Consider the following 20,790-nt stretch of genomic DNA (forward strand, 5'->3'; position numbering starts at 1 on the left):
ATGTTTGTTTTGTTTTGAATTGCACCTGTGTTGTTTTTTTTTCCTGGCCGAACACGTGCACGGTGGGGTCGGCCCGTGCCAGGAACACAAGAATAGACGTCAGGTGGAACATTAACTCTCCATTGGCCGCAAACAACAACACTCCCCCCTCCCTCCCGGTCGAGCGTCCCATTGAGCGGCTCGTCGTCCGGGATCCTCCCTCCCTCCCTCCCTCCCTCTCTCCCGCCCGCGCTCCTTTCCCTCATCTATCTCCTCCTTCCTTCCTTCCTCCTCCTCGCCGCGGTCGCGCTCATCGCCAGGAGACGCGGGCTGGCGACGCCATGCGAAGATGGCGCGTCCGCTGCTCGTCCGCCTGGCGCTGCGCCTGCGACTCTGCGCCTACTGGTCACTGGTGGGCGTCTTCTGCGCGCTCTGCGGCGCCGCCGCGCTGCTGCGGCTCTGCTGGAGCGCCATCGCGCGGCCGACGGCGACCTTCCGCTGGACGCTGCGCGAGGCGCCGCCGCCGTGTCTGCACGACACGTCCTTGGGCACGCACTGCTACGTGCGCATCAAGGTGAGCCGGGCAAAGCGGCGGGGGCGGGTCGCGCGAGCGCGCGCCTCGAGTCGTGACCGCGTGGAGGCTGCGCGCGTGCAACTTTTGTTTTTGTCTGAGACGCGAGCATGCGCCCGCCCGCCTGCGCGCGCACGCCAAACTTCTCTCTGGCAAGTCTTGTGGATATTGCGTCATTTATTTTGCCATGAATGATGTCGGCTCAGCGGACACCTGATTAAGTACACTCGTAATAAGATTCCATGCGCAAATGAAGCCCTTTCAATGAAGATGTGTTTTAAATGAAGGCTTCGAAGTTGGCGAACTGGCCCTTCGGAATAAGCGCCTTTCTACCCTTCTTTGGTAGCCAAACCCAGCTCAACACACTTAACTCCGGAAAAGGCGACCCCCAAAGTGCCCGTCCATTTTTAGCATTTTCGCTCATCTTTCAAAACCCACAAAATATCATGTGCTGTGTCTATGCCTGCTATCGTATGAAAGATTCATTTCCATTCCTTACTCAGTTACAAGTATGTAATGTATGTATGGTTTTATTCATATATATATGTATATAATGTAAATATGTATATATATGTATATAAGTGTATATATATGTATGTATATATATGTGTATATGTATATATATGTGTATATGTATGTATATATATGTGTATATGTATGTATATATATGTATATGTATATCTGTATATATGTGTGTATATATATGTGTATATGTATGTATATATATATATGTATATGTATATCTGTATATATGTGTATATATATGTGTATATGTATATATATATATATATATATATATATATGTGTATTGGTGTATATATATATGTATATATATATATATATATATATATATATATATATATATATATATGTGTGTGTGTATGTGTGTGTGTGTGTGTGTATATATATATATGTGTGTGTGTCTATATAAAACTTTTTTAAAGCCAAGCATTATCAGAAAAAGAAACCGCTATAGTGCCTAGTATATTATTTTCACTCACCTTTCAAGGCCGACTGAATATTGCGTTATGTAAATGCGTGGTATGAAAGATTGACTTCTATTCCTTAGTTACTTGTAATACACGTGTTGTATGTGTGAAACCATTGCAAGCCGATGGTCACAGTTATCACTAAAGGGCTTAATATTAGGCAGGAGTCAAGGGCGTCAGCTGAAGAAAACGATGTCGCGGCCTCCATCTTGCGAGTAATTTGCATCTTTGCGCGCCCACAGGAGTCGGGCCTGAGGTTTCACTACGTGGCGGCGGGTGAGAGGGGCAAGCCCCTCATGCTCTTCCTACACGGCTTCCCCGAGTTCTGGTGAGTTCACGCGCTTTTGCTTTTCCGCGCCTCGGAAGAAGCCCGCTCCTCGGACGGCGGCGGGATCCGAAAGCCCGACGGATCGGGGTCAAAGACGTTGTCGGCTCGCGTCGGCGTCTTCCTCGCCGCTCGCGGAAGCCGCGTCAAGACAATTTGCGACGGAAATGAACACGCCGTTTGTAATCGCCAAAAGACCCGAGTCAAAAACCAACCGAGCAAATTGCCCTCGCTGTCGCACGGGATCAGCCCGGACTGACAACGGCGCATAGCCATCTTTTTACGCTGATGCTAAATTCGCCTCACTTTGGATTCATTTCTCAAACCGCTACTCTCTTTAAAAGGAAAACTAGAATTCAATCTCGTTACTGAAATACTTCTCAGACATTGACGTGGGAAAATCGCGCCACATATTTTATGGTTTCTGTTTTTGTCCCACCACAGCTTTCTAAGAACTCTACCAAAGACACCCGAGAAATGTCCACATTTCCATCACGGGTCACCAAGACCTGTTGGTGTTCTGAACATCTTTTCTTTTCCCACCGCAGGTCCCCAAGACCCAGTGGTGTTCTAAAGATCAGTTTTTGTCCCGCCGCAGGTTTTTAAGAACTGACGGATTCTCTAACACAGACACCCCAGAAATGTCCACATTTCCCTCACGGGTCACCAAGACCTGTTGGTGTTCTAAACATCTGTTTTTTTCCACCACAGATCCCCAAGACCCGGTGGTGTTCTGAAGATCAGTTTTTGTCCCACCCACCGCAGGTTTCTAAGAACTGACGGTTTCTCCGGCCTAGGTTCTCAAGAACCGTCGGTGACTTTTGTGACCCGTCCCCGAGGTTCCGAGACCCGGCCGTGTCCTCGAGGGCGGTCTCCGTTCTCCCCGCAAACAGGGTGACGTCCGTTGCCCCTTTTGTGCGGCAGGTTCTCCTGGCGCCACCAGCTGCGCGAGTTCAAGAGCGAGTTCCGCGTGGTGGCGGTGGACATGCGGGGCTACGGCGAGTCGGACCTGCCGCCGGCCGTGGAGAGCTACAGGCCCGAAGCGCTGCTCGCCGACGTGAAGGACATGGTGGAGCACCTCGGTGAGGCGGCTCGCGCCGGCCCACGCGCGCTCTAAGGAGGCGGTAGCCATGGCGACCGCTTCGGGCCTTGAGATCGGCGACAGATGATGCGAAACTTGGGCGTCGTGGTTACGGGCGCCAACAAGTTAGATGCTAAATCAAAGTCGATGCGCTAAAGATGTCCCGATTGGAGGACAACAATAACCGCGTGTGGGATTCTTTCGTGTCTTTTATTGTCTTTCTCTTTCAATGGTTTTTTCTACCTTTTGTCTTGTCCTCTTCCTTCCCTCAGTTCCTTCTTTCCTCCTCACTTCTTTTTCCTTCTTCCCTCCCTTACTTTCTTCCTTTGTTCTTTTTCCGTCTTCCTTCCGTCCTTTAAGTTCCTTCTGTTCTCCATCCTCCTTTCCTCTTCCTTTGTTCTTTTGTTTCCTCACTTTTCTTTTCCCTTCCTTCCTCTCCCTCACTTCTTCCTTTTTTCCTTTTTGTTTCTTTGCTTTTTTCTTCCTCCATCTCTTCTTTTTCTCCATCCTCCTTTTTTCTTCCTGCTTTCCTCCACTTTCCTCCTTCCTTTCTTCTTGTCCACCATCCTGTCTGGCCTCTTTCCTTTCTTCTTCCTTCCATTTTTCATGACCTCTTTCCTTCCTGCCTTCGCTCCACCTTCATTTCTTTCCCCCGTCATCCCCCACTTCTTTATTTTGTCTTCTTTACTTTCCTCCTTTTCATCTTTTTCCTCCCTTGCTTCTTTCAACCCTCTTCCCTCTACGTTTTTCCTTCTTCCTCATCCGTCCTTTCTTTCGCCATGCCTTCTTTTTGCCTTCCTTCTATTCTTTCTCTTTCCCTCCCGTTATTTCCTTCATGTATGACGTCATTCTAAAGTTTGCGAACACTCTCTGTAAGAAGAATTTGTGAATTGTGAACTTTAGATGTTTGTCAGAAGGTAGCCGGGCGCTATTAGCCGGATAACAGCCTGGCACATCCTAATGATGTGGATGATGCTTTCTGACCCGGAACTATTTTCAGGTCACAGCTGTGCATTTGCCAGAGCGATCGTCCCGAGCCTTTTCATGCTCTAGAAGACGCGACTTTGCAAAGGTTTGACCCTTCCCCGCTGACTTGTGCGTGTTTGAGGTTACAACCGTTGCTTCCTGGTGGGTCACGACTGGGGCGGCACCATCGCCTGGCTGTTCGCCATCAACTACCCGGAGATGGTGGCCAAGCTCATCGTCCTGGACTGCCCTCACCCCAGCGTCCACGCCGGTACGGCGCCGCCCGAATTAGCTGAGGCGACGCGAGGCGGCCGGGACGAAGCCACCGCAGCGACCCTTTGTTTTGTCCAGACTTCGCCTTGCGTCATCCCAGCCAGATGCTCAAGTGCAGTCACTTCTTCTTCTTCCAGCTGCCTCGCCTGCCCGAGCTCATGCTCTCCATCGACGACTTCAAGGTGAACCCGCCTCCGCCGTCTGTCTTTCCCCACCGTCGCGCTTCTATTTTCGGAGCGCCGCCGCGTGCCGGCTAAAAATAGAAGCGTAGCAGGAGGGGGTTAAAAAAAAAAAAAAAAACAGATCAGCAGCCTTCTGTGGAAAATTCTTATAATGTGGTTCCCTAAAACAGGCTATTTGACCGGGGAAGTCGTCATTTTATTTCGCCTCTAGAAATGTTACGCTCACGTAAAAGCGCTTTTGTCTTCAAATGCTTTTCCCACAAAAATGCTACAGACTAAAGCACAGCAATTATTATTATTATAATTATTATTATTAATGGAGATTAACAATGGACAAGAATTCCCACAATGCACTACTAAATGCATGTTTTGCCACAATAATTGTAGATAAATGTACACTTCCTCACAAAAAGCGTAGACCAACAAAGGATAAAAATTCAATGCACTAAAAAAAATAGTCCACTTGTTTGGCCATTTTGTCAGGTAAAAGCTTCATATTTTGTTCAATCTTTTATTTGTCAATGAAGGTTTTTTTTCCCCCACCATTGCTGTGCTCAAGGTGCGGTCAACCAATCATAGCCCACCTGGTAATCATGTGACCTTCATGAATAAGAAGTCTTCAAATGATGAGCAAAATATTCAAGTCCCTTAAATGGGCTTGTTTTTTTTCATGTAAATGTAATATGAAAATATTAAAAATGTGTTTTTGGCTAAAATGAAAGTGATTTATGTAAAGTGAAGGGAAATGTTTGCGTCCCTCCGCTTTCACGGGGCTGATGTTGGTTTTTTTTTTGTTTTTCCGGGGCCAGGCCGTCAAGGCCTTGCTGCGCAGCGGAAGGGGCGGCAAAGGCCGGCGGCCGGCGGACGAGGAGATGGAAGCCTACCTGTACGCGCTGTCGCAGCCCGGCGCCTTGACGGCCGCGCTCAACTACTTCAGGAACGTCTTCAGGTGCGCCCCCCTTGCCTTCCGCTAGCCCTAGCGTTGGATGCCCAACGCCTGCTCATCATTCAAATCTACAAACATTACAACAAACGCTAGGAAATCTTTGCTTGGTTTTGATTTGATTTTGTTTTTTTTTCTACTAGTCTTGGTTATTTAGTTTTTTTTTTTTTTTTTATCTTGGGGCGTCCTTGTTTGTGAGGGTCGGACGTGGCTGCGCGTGCTTTGACACGGCTCGTCGTCTTCCCGTGTCACCTTGAACGCCACGTCGCCGTTGTTGCCGTGGCAACGCTGCAAAAGAAGCTGGCTTCCTTTTTTCTTTTTTTGCTTTTCGACTTTAAAAGAGTGGAAATATTGCAGCGCAGTACGGTGGCCTAGTGGCTTGCACGTCAAACAACAAACAAGAGGTTGAAATCTTAGCTGCTGTTAGACAAGCTCCAACGGCCTGCCGTTGTCCTGCATGGCGCCCTCTAGTGGCGGATGCCGAGGAAACAACACGACTAGTCACAAATGGGCCTAATGAATCAACGGTTGCTTTTTCAACTAGCACAGAACAAAACACGATTTTTCCCTTCTATCACATTTAGCCACTCATTTCACACTGACACTTTTTTTCAGATTTTTTTTTTATGAATTCAGTAGCAGCCTTTTTGAGGCCCTCCTCAAGTTCAACACGGCAGAAAAAAGATATAGGCTGTTTTTGAAAAGTAAATCCATTTAAGGCAAGTAAGTGCCTGTAAGCCCGTATCCCGCATGTTTTACACGCTACCCTCCTCCAACTCATCCCGATCTTTCGAATCAGCTCCGTCGGAGAAGGAAATAGCAAAAACTTGCGGGCCGGTGTCCCCGGAGGACACGCTTGACGGTGCGTCCCCCCGCCTGTCCGCAGCTCGCTGCCGCTGAGGCAGACGCAGGTGCGCTCGCCGGTCCTGCTGCTGTGGGCGGAGGGGGCCGGGCGGGCCGAGCAGGAGATGGCGGAGGCGTGCCGGGTGCACGTGCGCAACCACTTCCGGCTCAACGTGATCTCGGGGGCGGGGCGCCGGCTGCAGCAGGACCAGCCCCGCGTGGTCAACGCCCTCATGTGGACCTTCCTCAAGGACGCCCGCGGGAACTGACCCATGACTTTTGCACACGCCGTTTTGTAAAATGGAGTACACTTTTACTTATTTATTTTTTCTGTGTGTGCAATGAGGACAAGAGCATCGTTCAATCAGCATCCAGCATTCCTCTTTTCCTTTCCTTTTTTTGGGGGGGGGGGCAAATCTCCTCCTCCTGCTTTGTACCACCGCACACATCAAAAAGCTCACATTTTCATTTGATAAATAAAGCACTTCCTGTCACTTGTGGGCTTCTTCTTCTATTGTTTTGCTTCCACCAAACTATATTTACAACTGTTCTGATTAAAGGCACTAAAAATAAAGTTTACGCTTTGAGAACAAAAACCTCGCAATCGCATGTTGTCCAGAACTCGAATTCTCTTTTCATATGGAAAAAAGAAGCATCTTAAAAAAAAAAAACTTTACATGGTACTTTTTAACCTCACCTTTTTGTCTAAAAATAAGAAGACAATACATTGTCTTCTTTTTAAAGCCTAACTATACATAGTCTTTAAAAAAAGCATGTGTTTTTCCCCCCCAAAAAATACATTTTTTTTTATAAAGCCTAACTATACTAGATTTTTTTTTAAAACCTCACTATACACGGTCTTTAAAAATAAAGCCTTACAATACATTGTCTTTTTTTAAGTCTAACGATACATGGTCTTAAAATAAAAAAAGGCTTACTATACATGGTATTTTTTCCTCCCCCAAAAAAACTTTCTATACATAGTCTTTAAAAATAAAGCATTGTCTTTGTTAAAAGCCTTACTATACATGTTTTCCCCCAAAATAGCCTTACTATAAAATGTCTTTTTTTTAACCCTAACTATACATGGTCTTAAAAAAAGCCTTACTATACATTGTCTTAATTATTAAAAGCCTTACTATACATGGTCTTTAAAAAAAAACCTTACTATACATTGTCTTAAAAAAAAGCCTTACTATACTTTGTCTTTTTTTTAAGCCTAACTATACATGGTCTTAACAAAAAGCCTGACTAAACCTTGTCTTAAAAAAGCCTTACTAAACATTGTCTTTAAAAAAAAAACTTACTAGTCTTTTTCCCACCCCCAAAAAAACTTTCTATACATGGTCTTCAATAAAAGCCTTACAATACATTGTCATTAAAAAAAGCCTTACTATACATCATCCTTTTTTAAGCCTTACTATACATTGTCTTTAAAAAACAAAAAGCCTTACTATACATGGTCTTAAAAAAAAGTTATACATTCTTTAAAAAAAAAATAGCCTTACTATACATTGTCTTTAAAAAAAAAAAGCCTTACTATACATGGTCTTTTTTCCACCCCCAAAAAGCCTTACTATACACGGTCTTTAAAAAAAGCCTTACTATATATGGTCTTAAAAAAAAAAGCCTTACTATACTTTGTCTTTTTTTTAAGCCTAACTATACATGGTCTTAACAAAAAGCCTGACTAAACCTTGTCTTAAAAAAGCTTTACTATACATTGTCTTTAAAAAAAAAACTTACTAGTCTTTTTCCCACCCCCCAAAAAAACTTTCTATACATGGTCTTCAATAAAAGCCTTACAATACATTGTCATTAAAAAAAAGCCTTACTATACATCGTCCTTTTTTAAGCCTTACTATACATTGTCTTTAAAAAACAAAAAGCCTTACTATACATGATCTTAAAAAAAAGTTATTATTCATTGTCTTTAAAAAAATAGCCTTACTATACATTGTCTTTAAAAAAAAAGCCTTATTATACATGGTCTTTTTTCCACCCCCAAAAAGCCTTACTATACACGGTGTTTAAAAAAAGCCTTACTATACACAGTGTTTAAAAAAAGCCTTACTATATATGGTCTTAAAAAAAGCCTTACTATACATTGTCTTAATAATTAAAAGCCCTACTATACACAGTGTTTAAAAAAAGCCTTACTATACATGGTCTTAAAAAAAGCCTTACTATACATTGTCTTAATAATTAAAAGCCTTACTATACACGGTCTTTAAAAAAAGCCTTACTATACACGGTCTTAAAAAAAAAGCCTCACTATATGTGTTTTTACCCCAAAAAAGCCTTACTATACATGCTCCCCCCCCCCCCCCAAAAAAAAAAACTTTACCTTACCTTATGGTCTTAAAAAAAAGCCTTGCTATACATTGCCTTTTTTTAAGCCTAAGTATAAAGTATATACAATAAGTAACTAAAGTTGGATTTCTTATAAAAAGCACCAAGGCATTTGTCCTCTTGCACGTGACCCGCAAAGGCGTCAGCGGGCGCCACATCTCCCCGTTTGCTCGGTTGCCTTTCCAGGACGGCTCAGCGAAAGGCAAAGGCCTTCAAAGTAGCGCGGCCCGCGCTTGTCCCCGCGGGCCGAAAGACGGAGCGGCGTCCTCAAAGTTGACCGCGCCGACTTTAACGCGGGCGGACGTCTCGCCGGGGAACTCCCGGACCGGCCTCAAGCGCGACCCCGTATCGCTTCGCTTGCCACTGAAACTATGACGCCACGTGCGGCGAAATAGGACGCTATGTGGCGCCCATACGTAGACAATGTGACAATATGATATGTAAATGGTAAAAATGAATCATAAATGACGAAATGCGAGCCTATGCATAAACATGATATGCATTTATATGGCAATATTTGGACTGTGGAGATATGCGGCAAAATATGAGGATGTTTAGCGATATATGGCAAAATGTGAGGCTATGCGAAAATTTGATACGACTATACGGTCACATGCAACCATATGCAACAATATTTGACAATACGTGGCAAAATTTTGACTGACATATATGGCAAAAAGTGATGCTACGCTGTGAAAATGTTGAAAATTTAAGACTGTGACGAGATGAAACTACTCGGCAATAATTAGACTGGAAATATGTGGCAAAATATGAAGAAATGTATCAAAAAATGTGAGGCTATGCGACAATATGCAATTCCGTGTCGTCAGATGTAAGCGATAGGCAAAAAAAATTGACGATATGTGACACTGGCATTACTAAGATATGCGCCAAAATAATGAGAAAAATATCAATATATTGACTATGCGGCAATATGAAACAATAAATGCAGAATATGTTGAATTTGTGACATTATGTTCAGGGACTTGTGATGGGCGTTCAGTTTTTAGTAGCAGATCTGGCAACGGTGAGCCAAATATCGTTAGCTTGTTATGGACCCGTTTTTCTCGTCCTTTTTTTTTTGTTCTCACAGGAAGGAAACATAAAGATGATCCGATCAAAAAGCACCTTCATTCAATTAGCTCTCATCAAATTGGGAAGCTCATTAGGACCCGCACTGAGACCGCTCCACAATTCCGTGGCGCTTTCCTCATATTGCTTTCAACTTTGACTCAATTTTCTAAGCTAGTTGGCTATATATAGAAAAAAATGGAAAAATTCATCATTCAAGATGTATGGGTAAAAGGTAAAAATGGTAAACGTCGAGTAAAAGGTAAAAAAAAAGGTCAAATGTGAAGTAAAAAAATATGTGCTTGCGTTAAAATGTTGTGGACATCCTTAGTCGCTGATACCAAGCACCGATACCACTCGTGTTTTTGATACCCAAAATTTCACCAAAAAATCTGAAAGAATTTTATAGCGACCAACTCATTACATTTTACTTCAAATTTGGTTAGGCAATTTTATACTCTTACTACGAGTATCCACTGTTTTCGCGAGTACCAATACCTAGCATTATGTTCGATATATAGTTGTTCTTAAGGTTTTTAATGCTAATTTCCTTTAGCTCACTGGTGACGTACGGCATTTTACATTAGCATAAAGCTAAGTGTCTTTCCTTCCACATTATGCGTGACGTCCTTGGCGGAGGTAACGGCCGGCTAATCTCGGGAGGTGAGTCGCCCCGGCGGATTAAACCCGAGACCGTCTCGGCTAATCTGATACAACACACACACACACACACACGGGCGCGCACACGCATTGACTGATGCGTCTTGAGCGGCAGGGGAGGGCGGGGCAATGTGTTGCTATGGCGATGAAAGGTCCTTCCAAGCAGCTGCTGATTGGCTGACACGGCACAGCAGCATTTTTTTCCATTCTTACCGCACCCCTGCCCATTCTCCTCACCCCCCCCCCCCCCCCCCCCCCCCCCCCTCCCAGGAGGTCCAATCACCAGAAGCATTCCGCGTCTCCGTTCTGCTGCTTTCCGGAGACCAATCGGAGCAGGTAAGAAGCTCGCGGATGAGATTCCACATCGTGGCTTATTATGCTTATTATGATTCGAAGGAGAAATGTGTTTGTTTGGGGGGGGTGGGGGGGGGGGGTGTGCACATGATCCTCACGCCGCTGCGGGGATGCAAAGGAGACACGGAAGGAAGCGTCTGAATTATTCATCATGGATGTTATGGCGTGGAGAAAAACAGAGCGTCACGCGGCTAATTGTGATTTCCTATGCTAGCGTTTGCTGAAGTGGCATCATTGCAGCGCGGATGCAGCGTGCGCGTCCATTCTTTCACTCACGGTTTGTTTTCGCTCGCCTCAATGGAAAGTGTGTGTGTGTGTGTGTGCGCGTGTTTCATGAGTGTGTGCGTGCACCACGCTAAGCTAGCTGTTGTCTATCTCCGAATGCTTTGGAACAGAAAACTGTTGTAAGCAGCGTGCTGGAAGTTGATATTACTTCTCCAAGTGGTCATGACGTGTGGTTAATGGTGTGTCCACTCCGCAATGTTGTGTGCATCCATGTTTGGGTCTCAGGATTGCTTATCTGTTTGACTCGTTTTTACCATTTTTCTTGTTTGTTTTTACAATGTAGTCTTTTTGCGTGAAGATTCTGAGGCGGTCACTCCACAATGTTGTGTGTCTTCATGTTAACGTTTCAGAAAAATATATTCAAGTCTGCCCGTTCTGCCGCTTTCCTTGGTGCTTTGCGTCATTCCTTCGATATCATGTTGACCTTTAAGAGAAGAATGTGGTCATTCCACAACGTTGTGTAACCATGTTTTCGTTCCAGGACTCCTATTAATTTATGGGCTCCACACAGTCTGACTCATTTATTTCCTTTTTTTTTTTCAATCAGGTCTTTTCTGACATGGTCACTCCACAACGTTGTGTGTCTCCATGTGTGAATGTTCCAGAAGGACTGATTAGTTGTGCCCATTTCCTTTCGTTCCTCGCTCTTTTACCTTAGTAGAGTAGGATGCGGTCCCTCCGCAATGTTGTGTGTAATCATGTTTCGGTTCCAGGATTCTCCAAGATGTATTGCTTTCCCAGTCTGCCTTGTTTTTTTTTTTTTTGCCCTTTACTTTGTTTAGTCTCTTTTTCACCTGTAGAGTAGAATGTGACTGCTCCACATTGTTGTGCGCATCCATGTTTCAGTTGTTGGATGTCTAGTGATTTATTGGTTTCATTCCAGAAATCAAAACCTTTCTTTGGTTTTGTCCATTTTTCCGGATAGATTCTAACATCTGGCCACTCCACAACGTTGTGTGCCTCCTTGTTCCAGGATGATCGATTATTTCCACCTCTGCAACAATACAGATGTTTTTTTTTTCGGACATGTTGTGGCTTCACAATGTTGTGTGCATCATTGTTTATGTATGGGTTTGCTATGGGACTCATTTGTAGGCAGATTGTTTTACTGCATGACTGGAATTTTCCGAGGCGGATCTCATGTTCAGCGTTTCCGATTTCCCAGCCATCTTGAATGAGGCATCGCCATGACATCATTGTTCTATTGTTGCCCTTGGTCATCCGGCAGTGAGAAAAAAAATATCAGTGGTCACCCATGTGGCTCATCCATCCAGAAAACAAACTGAATTTGAATCCAAGCACAATTAACATTAAACGTAATCAAAATAACGCTTAGCATTAGCATTAATGCTTTGGCTTCTGACAAGCAAAGAAGGATGCATCCCATAATAAGGTACAGGTCATTTCAACCATTGATGGCAGCGCTTTGCCACGTGACACAAATAGCAAAGGCGGCTTGAGCGCATCGGCGTGGAACGAGCGGCCAGATGTGACGCTAAGACCGCTCCGTGCGGATGAGGCAGGATTGAGAACGCCTCGTGGTCTTTCCTTGATCCTTGCGGAGCATCACACTCGCAACAAAAGCAGTCGGGAGCTTCTCATGACCGGTCGTGTAGGTCACCGCTTCACAAACTTTTCTCAATCGTGTCAAATATTTTTTCAATCAAGACCTTTGAAGTTTTCAAAAAAAGAAAAAGATTTTTAAAAGAGTGAAGTTCCATCTGCGTCTGACGTCTTCAACTTTGGATGTACATTTGTAGTTCTGCAATTTCAGAAGATAGTTCCTGTATCTGACTCATCGGTCGGGTAATTGTGTCATCAATCCCATCTGTATAAAACTTAATATAAAAAAAAAATCCCAACACCATATAAGTCGTTCCATGTTCCAATTCATTTGCCCTTAGTTTGAAAGTGTACTGTTCTACTGAAGTCAAGACATTAATAAGACTTCAATTATGTTTGATCATATATATATATATATACACACACTGCATTTAAAAAAATGAGAATGAGGTCACTTGAGACTGACGGCCGAAAGCCAAGCTTCTCGCAGCTCACACACATGTGTGTTGTTTGTGTCCTGAGCAGAAGAAGGCGGCGTTAAGATGCTCTTGGCCTGAGTGAGCGCTCCAATTCCACTTGCCGCCATGAAGTCGGACGCTCTGACGAGCGCTCACAAAGCGGGAGATGGACAAAGCTCCAAGGTGAAGAGCGCCAAGAAGCCCGCGGAGCGGAGCGCGGCGGCAAAGCCCAAGACGGCGACGAGCGGGACGCCGCTTATGAACGGGGCCAGACGGGACGCCGCCGGTCCCGCTCGCTCCCGGGTGCCGAAGGAGGCGGAGAAGAAGGCCGGTCCTGGGACCAGAACTAAGACGTCCCCTCCGAGCTGCACGTCCAGAGCTCCGCGGGGGTCCGCGCAACAGGGTGCCTCGTCCACATCGGGTGGGGTCTCGCCAGAAAATGGCGGCGGCGGCGGCGGCAGGAGCCCCCCAAACGGCGCTCCCTCTGTTCCAGGTACTTTTTTGTTGTTTTGAGACTTAATGACAGTCTTAACATTCCAAGCTCGCTCCAAGTAGGCATGGGTCCATTTTAGATCCTGACGGTGTGAAAATCATGGAACGCATTTCGGTGTCATGCTATTAAAATGACAGTTGTTTGTTTTCATTGAACGCCGTCTATTTTATTTTGAAACTAAATATTTGAAATATGGGCGGCTCGGTGGAGCAGTGAATAGCACATCCGCCTCGCAGTTCAAAGGTCCCGGTTCAAATCCACCTGGCTCCGGCCTTCCTGTGTGGAGTTTGCATGTTCTCCCCAAGCCCGCGTGGGTTCTCTCCGGCTTCCTCCCACTCCCCAAAAACATGCATGGCGGGTGAACTGGACATACTAAATTGTCCTTAGGTGTGATTGGGCGCGTGATTGGTCATTTGTCTGTGTGCCCTGCGATTGGCTGGCAACCAGTTCAGGGTGTCCCCCGCCTACTGCCCCAAGCCAGCTGAGATAGGCGCCAGCAAGCCTGCGACCCCTGTGGGGAAAAGCGGCTGTAGAAATGGATGGACACTTGAAATTCTTTTCAGAGGCAGCTTGTTGAGTCAACTCTGCAAGCACTATTGATATCGTATCACTATTCCAATTATTGTCAAAAAAATGTTTGCCTTTTTGAGAGGCTTCTTGTAAATTGTAAGTGTCGTGACTTGATTTTGATTGGCAAAGTTTCGTGAAATCATCCCTCAGTAGTGGTGACATCATCGCAATTATGCGTATTTATTGCTTCAGACAGTATTAGCCATTATTGAAACCTTGACTTTTTAAAACCAGGGTAAACTGTCAAAACGGTCCTAGGCCCATGCCTAGTCCCAAATGAATTTGACAAAAATCAAGTAGTCCTAGTTGAGTGGAGTCTTTCATAAATGTCCTACTGTTGGGGACTTTCATTTAATCTTAACTTGAGTCCCCGTGTGAAGGAGTGTCAGATGTAAGCGGTGTCACCGCAGCGTGTAGACAAGCAGGGATAAAGCAGTCAGGCTGCTATCGCCGTGCAAGCAGCTGCTCAACCGCAGACGTCTAAGCTCTGCCCAGCTGCTGCCAGACTGCAGGCACTCTATGGGGGGGTTGACTGAGCACTTTGAGCTTTTGCCATTTTACAAAGGCCGCTTAATCCTGATGTCATCAGTGATAGCATTATCCCAAGCCGGCTTGGGCCCTTAACAGAACCTCCAAGATGGAATCTGTCTTTGGACATTGAAAATACTGAAGGGGGAGGGGACTAGTCCCCAAACCATTATCCTAACACTAAGATCTAATAACAAGATGACGCTAATCGTGATTACCTCATCATAAAGGCGTCCACATCAAAGGGAAAGCAATGAAAGAAGACATTAGGGAGATGAAATTTTACCCAGATGGTGACAACATTTCCAAGTTCAACATGGCACGACCACAAATATCACAGGGGTGTGCCAACCCTTTGTTAAAACACTGTGAGAATAATGTGGGAGAAAATGACGCAAAAACGGTCAAATTACTGGAGCAAGGAGCCGGCTGAGGTGACGGGGATGTGGTTAGGATACCTCAGGGCATGTTCCCCCAGGAGAAGGCCCTGGGGAAGACCCGGGACACTCTTAGGAGACTCTCGGTTGGCCTGGGAACACTCGGGCATCGATGTCGGTGTGGAGCTGAGTAGACGAAAGTAGATAGCGTCGGTGGAAACATGGCTAACTAGCTTACTTTTGAGCGTGTAGCTGGCTAAAGTTTTCGTCGAGCAGGTGAACGGCTACTGTCAACACGTGTTCCTGTGGTTTACGGCCGTGTTTTAGGAGCAAAGCCCAAACAGCAGGCCAAGCCGCTAAACAAACCAGCGCTGACCGGATCGGACTCGAGCAAGCAGACCTGCGGGTGAGTTTGCCTAATTAATTGTCAGAAAGTACTGTGGGGAAAACCCCCTGGTTGTGATGGTTTTGTCCTTCAGCAGTCCCGCCAGTAGGTCCAAGGGGAAAGAAGGCGTCAAAGTCAAGTCGGCAGCGGCGGAGGTCCCGGTGGCCGGACCGGCGAGAGCCAGAGCAGACACCAAAGGCAAAGCAGTCCAAGACAACCACGGTCAGATTTTGAACTGCAAACATTTGTCTCCATTTCTTTGAGTGTCCTTTTAACTCCAGTCTGCTCTTTTTGTGGTTTAGTCACCAAGCAAGGAGTTGCTGGGAAGAAGCAGACTTTGCCCAGAAAAGATTCAGACAGCTCAAGATCCTCTGCGCCGAACAAACCACAAGGTGAAGCTGCCAGAAAGGTCTTAAGCGGAGCCTCGGCCAAATCCGCCTCCAAACCAACCAAAGTATCTACGCTGCCCACTAAGCAGCCCTTAAACAAGTCGACACCGAAGCTTAAAAGTACCAATGAATCTGAGAGAGCGTCACCAAAATCCGGAGCAACCAGCAGAACTGCTAAAGAGCGGGTAACTAAGGAAAACGCAAAAGGTTTCGACCGTCTAACTGAACAGGAGAAGAGTGGAGGCGCAGGATTGGCTCGATCTGGGGAGCTGAAATCACCGCAGCCAAGCCAAGACCAAAATTCCCTCAGCCTCCATCTAGACTCAACGTCTCCTTCCGTTGTCCAGGAGACTGAGAAGCAGTCCAGAAAGGAAGCAGATGAACCTTGCGTAGTGCCGCAAGCAGTCAGATCTATTACGGCAGTTAAAAAGTCCCAAGGCCTCACGGGCGGCGGGTCCCCGAGCACACCTATAGACACCCCGTGCAGTGTTGGAAGCACGGGCACGCCCTTGGAGGACTCCTGGAGCGGCATCCACCCGCAGGTCAGTCCCGTGTCCGAAACGGGCAGCACGCACTCCACGTCTTCGGACGACATCAAGCCCCGCTCAGAGGACTACGACGCAGGGGGCTCGCAGGACGACGATGGCTACAACGAACGAGGGGTGTCCAAATGCGGAACCATGCGCTGCCATGACTTCTTAGGTCGCAGCAGCAGCGACACCAGCACGCCTGAGGAACTCAAGATGTACGAGGCCGGCGCGGGCCTTAGGGTGGAGGTTCGGCTGCGCGGCAGGGACGCGGAGACTACCAGCGAAGACGAGGGAGTGAGGCCACGTCCCCGGTCGTGGTTGCAAAGGGAGGGACGCACGGCGACCGCCGAGACGCCGTCCAGCGTCCCCGAGCGCCAGACCTCCGAGGAGGAGGAGGACGACGACGAGGAGACAGAGGAGGAGAGGTCCGAAGTGGAGGTGGTCCCCGGTCAGGGTGCCACAGAACCCTCGCCGCCGTTTGAAGGCATCGTCAACCTGGCGTTCGACGACGACGTCGCCGACCGCGAGAACGAGCAGCCGGACTTTCAGTCCACATCCAATTTCCGTCGGTCCGTTTTGCTCTCGGTGGATGAGTGCGAAGAGCTGGGCTCTGAGGAAGGCGGCGCCCAGACCCCTCAAGACCCCGCGGCGACCCCGTGCGACGTTTTCGAGCCAGACTCCGTGACCCCGCAATCTCACTGCGCCCCTTCTTTGCCCAATCTTTTCGAACATTCAGAGCAAGGTGAGAAACCGCGAGAAAAGCCCGCACGGCTCCCGACGGAGATTCGGGAGGCGGGCGAAGAAAGCCGAGGGACCGAGCTCGCTCGGCCCGGCGCCGACGCCGCCAGAGACCCTCCGCCTCAAGAGCGGCCGTGTCACCTAGACCTGCGGCAACCGTACGGCAACGGAACCAAGAAGGCCGACTTACACCTAGACTTAAATGATCCAGGCGTGACGGGGGAATCTCCCGTACATGCTGCGCAGTCTCCAGCAGGTAAAGTATGATCGATGGACACACCCCCCCAAACCATTCCCCGCGCCCGACTCCTAGACCTGACCTATAATGTACCACCCAACCCTTGTGTAGCAAGAAGGATATTACCACTTCAAATTCAAATCTACTCATATCTCCATGGCTAAACACCTGCTCTCATCACAATGCATTTGAATTTGCAACAATGATATCCTTAGACCCCAGTGAAGACCCCGAATGGGACTTTCCAAAAAAAAAAGCACCTTTACGTAACAATCGCTTTATTTTTGTGGTTCATTTCATCCCGCGCTACACGTTTCCACCTCAGAGGTTGCCACGTACAGCATTTTAACATATCCCAAATGTCTCCACGGCTATTTTGCAACCCCAAAATCTGACTCAGCTTTGAGAAGATGGAAAAATAATACCAGTCAAAGGTTTGGAAACCTTCAGACCAAAACAATCGCAGAAGCCATTAACAGGTCGGGAAATTCAAGGTATTGCGAAATGAATGTCATTGCAGGTCATAAAGCATAATCCGCATCATAAAGTGGACTTAGGAAATAGCAAGATGTGCAAAGGTGTTACCTGCGGCGCTAGCCCACCGAGGGGCGAACGTCGGCAAAGGTAGCACCATGTTCGTTCAAGGTCGCCGACTGTTGTAAAAATGTCGCCGGAGCTCGTCAAAATGGTCGCAAGAAAAATAAAACGTTAAAAGAGTTGACGAACGTTTGGCAACCTCTGGCGACATTTTGGCGCCGTATTCGTAATGATTGAAAAAACAAAGAATTCCAGATTAACTATTATCATAATTAAATGGTTTCAAAACTTTTGACTGGTACGATAGGAGGAGATTTATAATTGCTCCTTCGACATGGAAGTCTCACACATAAACTTGATTCAATTTTTGGATTAATGGTGTGCTGTCATTCAAATACTGCTATTGAATAAACACAACAAAATAAACAAATACAATGTTCCTTAAAATGCTATATGTGATAACGTTTTAAAAACATCTATTTTTTATTTGAAAAAGTCTGTTTTTAGATGTGTAGTAGGTGAAGCTAGCAAAAAAAAAATCTGACAAAAAAAGCCTTTAGGTATCTTGGTTGTTTATTTTCTGCTCTATGTTGTTTTTTTGTGTGTTTTTTGTTATCTATAATTTTGGCATCGCACACCCGCATGCTGCTGCTTCTCATTTTATTTACGTTTGTCACGATTTAATATTCTGTTGTGCCCTGTTAACTTCTCCTGATGCTTAAGAAGAGAAACAATGTTGTTGTTTGCTTATGCCAGCAAAGCCTTCCTAATGTATCCAACATTTTTGTCCCCTTCCTTTTTGTCTGAACACCCCCCCCCAAAAGTCGAAAACAAAATTTGCCTTTGAAAAGAGTAAATTAGTTGAATTTGATATTTTGTGACACATACAAGTTCTGTGCAATGCATGGCTTATTGCTTTGTGATAGCATGCTGATTAAAAAAAAAGATGCATTGGAAAGTGTTTTTGTAAAAGCAGCTGTTAAAGTAGGGGTGTCCGAAGTCTGGCCCAGGGGTCAACTGATGTATGGGGTATAAATAAATAAAAATAAATAAATAAAAATAAAAAAATAAAAAAATAATATATATATATATATATATATATATATATATATATATATATATATATATATATATATATATATATATATATATATATATATATATATATATATAATATAAATAAATAAATAAATAAATATATATATATATATATATATATATATATTTATTTATATATTATGTTTTTTTCTTTATATATATATATATATATATATATATATATATATATATATATATATAAAAGGACATTTAATCGGGAAAACAAGATGATTTTGTGTAACATTAAAAAACTGGAAAGAAGTCATTAGTCCACTGTCCATAAAACACACAAAGTGCTACATGAGTCTATCATTCAAGTTAGCATTAGCATCTAGCTTCATCATGCTACAGCTCAGCGATGTTAAAATCTTTTATTCGCCCCGAAGAGATTCACGAGTGGGGGTCGCTAGGGTCATTAGCAGACATTCAGCTTTAGTCCACGCTGCATTATAAACAATCGGTCTTGCGCTTACGTATTTGACGTGACATCATGACTTCTTCATGAGTTTTCAACTTCTTGCGTTACGGATGTCCTTATGCGGTTTCCACCTAGTGTCCAAAACGAGACACTGTGGCGCCATATTTTTCTGTTTAATTCCTTGCACTTCACTGTACTCATTGAAAACAAGTTGTGCAACCGCATACTTTTTTTTCATTTTATGTTATATTATTTCATGAACAAAGCGGGGAAACAAGTTAATAAATTTCCATTTTTCATGCAATTACTGACATATGTAGGGGACCAAAAATGAAGTTATTTTACTTATTTATTTTTCAACCGTGTATTTACAGTTGAGCCTCATTATTGGTGGGGGCAGCGCAAAAATCAGCATCTAAGTGAGACTCGTTTTTTAGTTATATATCATGATTTCACCCACTTGAAAATCGATTTTCCTCCTTGTGGCCCTGAGCTAAAATGAGTTTGCAAAAATTTTGGACACCTCTGCATTAAAGCTACTGCTTCCTACTTGACCCCTGCTGCATCCAGGCAACAATAATTATTCATCCTTTTTTTTTTGTTTTCTGGCAGTGATTTGTCTCAGAAATGTTGCAAAATAAAAAAAAAGACACCTAAACGGGACTGTGATACAGTATGTCATTCTGCAATATTGTCAATTGTTTTTAGGCGACATTGCTTGTGACAGATTGGATCTAAGCGGCGGCAAACGCGAGCGGACGCCGTCCAACAAAGCCCTGTCCCCCATTTACGAGACGGACGCGGGCCACGCTTTTGGGCGCCGCTCCGACAAGGACAGAACAGGTCAAGGAAACACTGAGGACAAACGCAGCGAGTTTGCCGAGCGGGACTGGAGCCTGCTCCGACAGCTGCTCTCGGAGCAGGAGTCCAACCTGGGCGTGATCAACCCGGTGCCCGAGGAGCTGAACCTGGCGCAGTACCTCATCAAGCAGACGCTGTCCTTGTCCAGGGACTGTCTGGACGCCAGGGCCTTCCTGTCTCCGGAGAGGGAGTCCTTCAAGCGCTGGGCCGAGCTCATCTCGCCCATGGAGGACTCGTCCACCAGTATCACGGTGACCAGTTTCTCCCCGGAAGACGCCGCCTCGCCGCAAGGGGAGTGGACTATCGTGGAACTGGAAACGCACCATTGAAAAAAAATCGCATTATATCTTGGTCCTAATTGATTCATTCTTATATTACCCCCTCAGTCATTTTTTTGTGTGTGCTGGTGTTTATTTTTATGTTGATTCCATGCGGGGACCCCCAAAGAACGGGAAGGACAATATTCTAATACCATAGTCTTCTGGTGCAGGGACCAATCCCCGATTACCAGTTCTTGGAATACAGGCATCAGGCTGCACAAATGAACTGAACAATCAATATTTTATTGATCAGATGCAGGTTCATCCACCTGTGCCTCCGTGCAACATTTTGTCATTCTAATGGATTCTTTGAAGAAACACTTGTTGGCTCCAGCTTTGCATTTTGTGTCTTACTACCAAAATAAAGATGTGTGTTTACCTAAATTTGTCGTGGTTTATTTGCTCAAGGCCCG

At 45.4% G+C, this 20,790-nt stretch overlaps 2 protein-coding genes across 4 annotated transcripts; both read left to right on the forward strand.

Moving 5' to 3' along the window:
* The first annotated feature begins 27 nt into the window (after positions 1-27).
* Positions 28-6,646, forward strand: ephx4 (epoxide hydrolase 4). Its single transcript, XM_088425418.1, has 7 exons — positions 28-553; positions 1,782-1,867; positions 2,789-2,946; positions 4,054-4,182; positions 4,263-4,366; positions 5,176-5,315; positions 6,196-6,646. Exons 1-7 carry the CDS (start codon positions 329-331, stop codon positions 6,419-6,421), a joined length of 1,068 nt encoding a protein of 355 aa, XP_088281544.1. The 5' UTR covers positions 28-328; the 3' UTR covers positions 6,422-6,646.
* Positions 6,647-10,503: 3,857 nt separating this feature from the next.
* On the forward strand, positions 10,504-20,761 carry btbd8 (BTB domain containing 8). 3 transcript variants are annotated; one of them, XM_088425414.1, is made up of 6 exons: positions 10,504-10,571; positions 12,963-13,388; positions 15,191-15,269; positions 15,343-15,470; positions 15,551-17,161; positions 19,905-20,761. In XM_088425414.1, exons 2-6 carry the CDS (start codon positions 13,022-13,024, stop codon positions 20,384-20,386), a joined length of 2,667 nt encoding a protein of 888 aa, XP_088281540.1. In that variant the 5' UTR covers positions 10,504-10,571; positions 12,963-13,021; the 3' UTR covers positions 20,387-20,761. The 3 variants fall into 3 exon arrangements, with proteins under 3 accessions (XP_088281540.1, XP_088281543.1, XP_088281542.1); XM_088425417.1 differs by having other exon boundaries at positions 15,346-15,470; XM_088425416.1 differs by lacking the exon at positions 10,504-10,571 and adding an exon at positions 10,702-10,866.
* The last annotated feature ends 29 nt before the right edge of the window (positions 20,762-20,790 follow it).

Source organism: Hippichthys cyanospilos, chromosome 10, assembly GCF_059441005.1.
Source record: "Hippichthys cyanospilos isolate Australia breed blue-spotted pipefish chromosome 10, RoL_Hcya_1.0, whole genome shotgun sequence".
NCBI lineage: Eukaryota > Metazoa > Chordata > Actinopteri > Syngnathiformes > Syngnathidae > Hippichthys > Hippichthys cyanospilos.

Coding starts and splice junctions, on each gene's coding strand:
- ephx4 (XM_088425418.1), top strand. CDS start 329: ATGGCGCGTCCGCTGCTCGTCCGCCTGGCGCTGCGCCTGCGACTCTGC. Junction 1,868..2,788: donor CACGGCTTCCCCGAGTTCTG/GTGAGTTCACGC, acceptor TTTGTGCGGCAG/GTTCTCCTGGCGCCACCAGC. Junction 4,367..5,175: donor TCTCCATCGACGACTTCAAG/GTGAACCCGCCT, acceptor TTCCGGGGCCAG/GCCGTCAAGGCCTTGCTGCG.
- btbd8 (XM_088425414.1), top strand. CDS start 13,022: ATGAAGTCGGACGCTCTGACGAGCGCTCACAAAGCGGGAGATGGACAA. Junction 13,389..15,190: donor CGGCGCTCCCTCTGTTCCAG/GTACTTTTTTGT, acceptor GCCGTGTTTTAG/GAGCAAAGCCCAAACAGCAG. Junction 15,471..15,550: donor AGCAGTCCAAGACAACCACG/GTCAGATTTTGA, acceptor TTTGTGGTTTAG/TCACCAAGCAAGGAGTTGCT.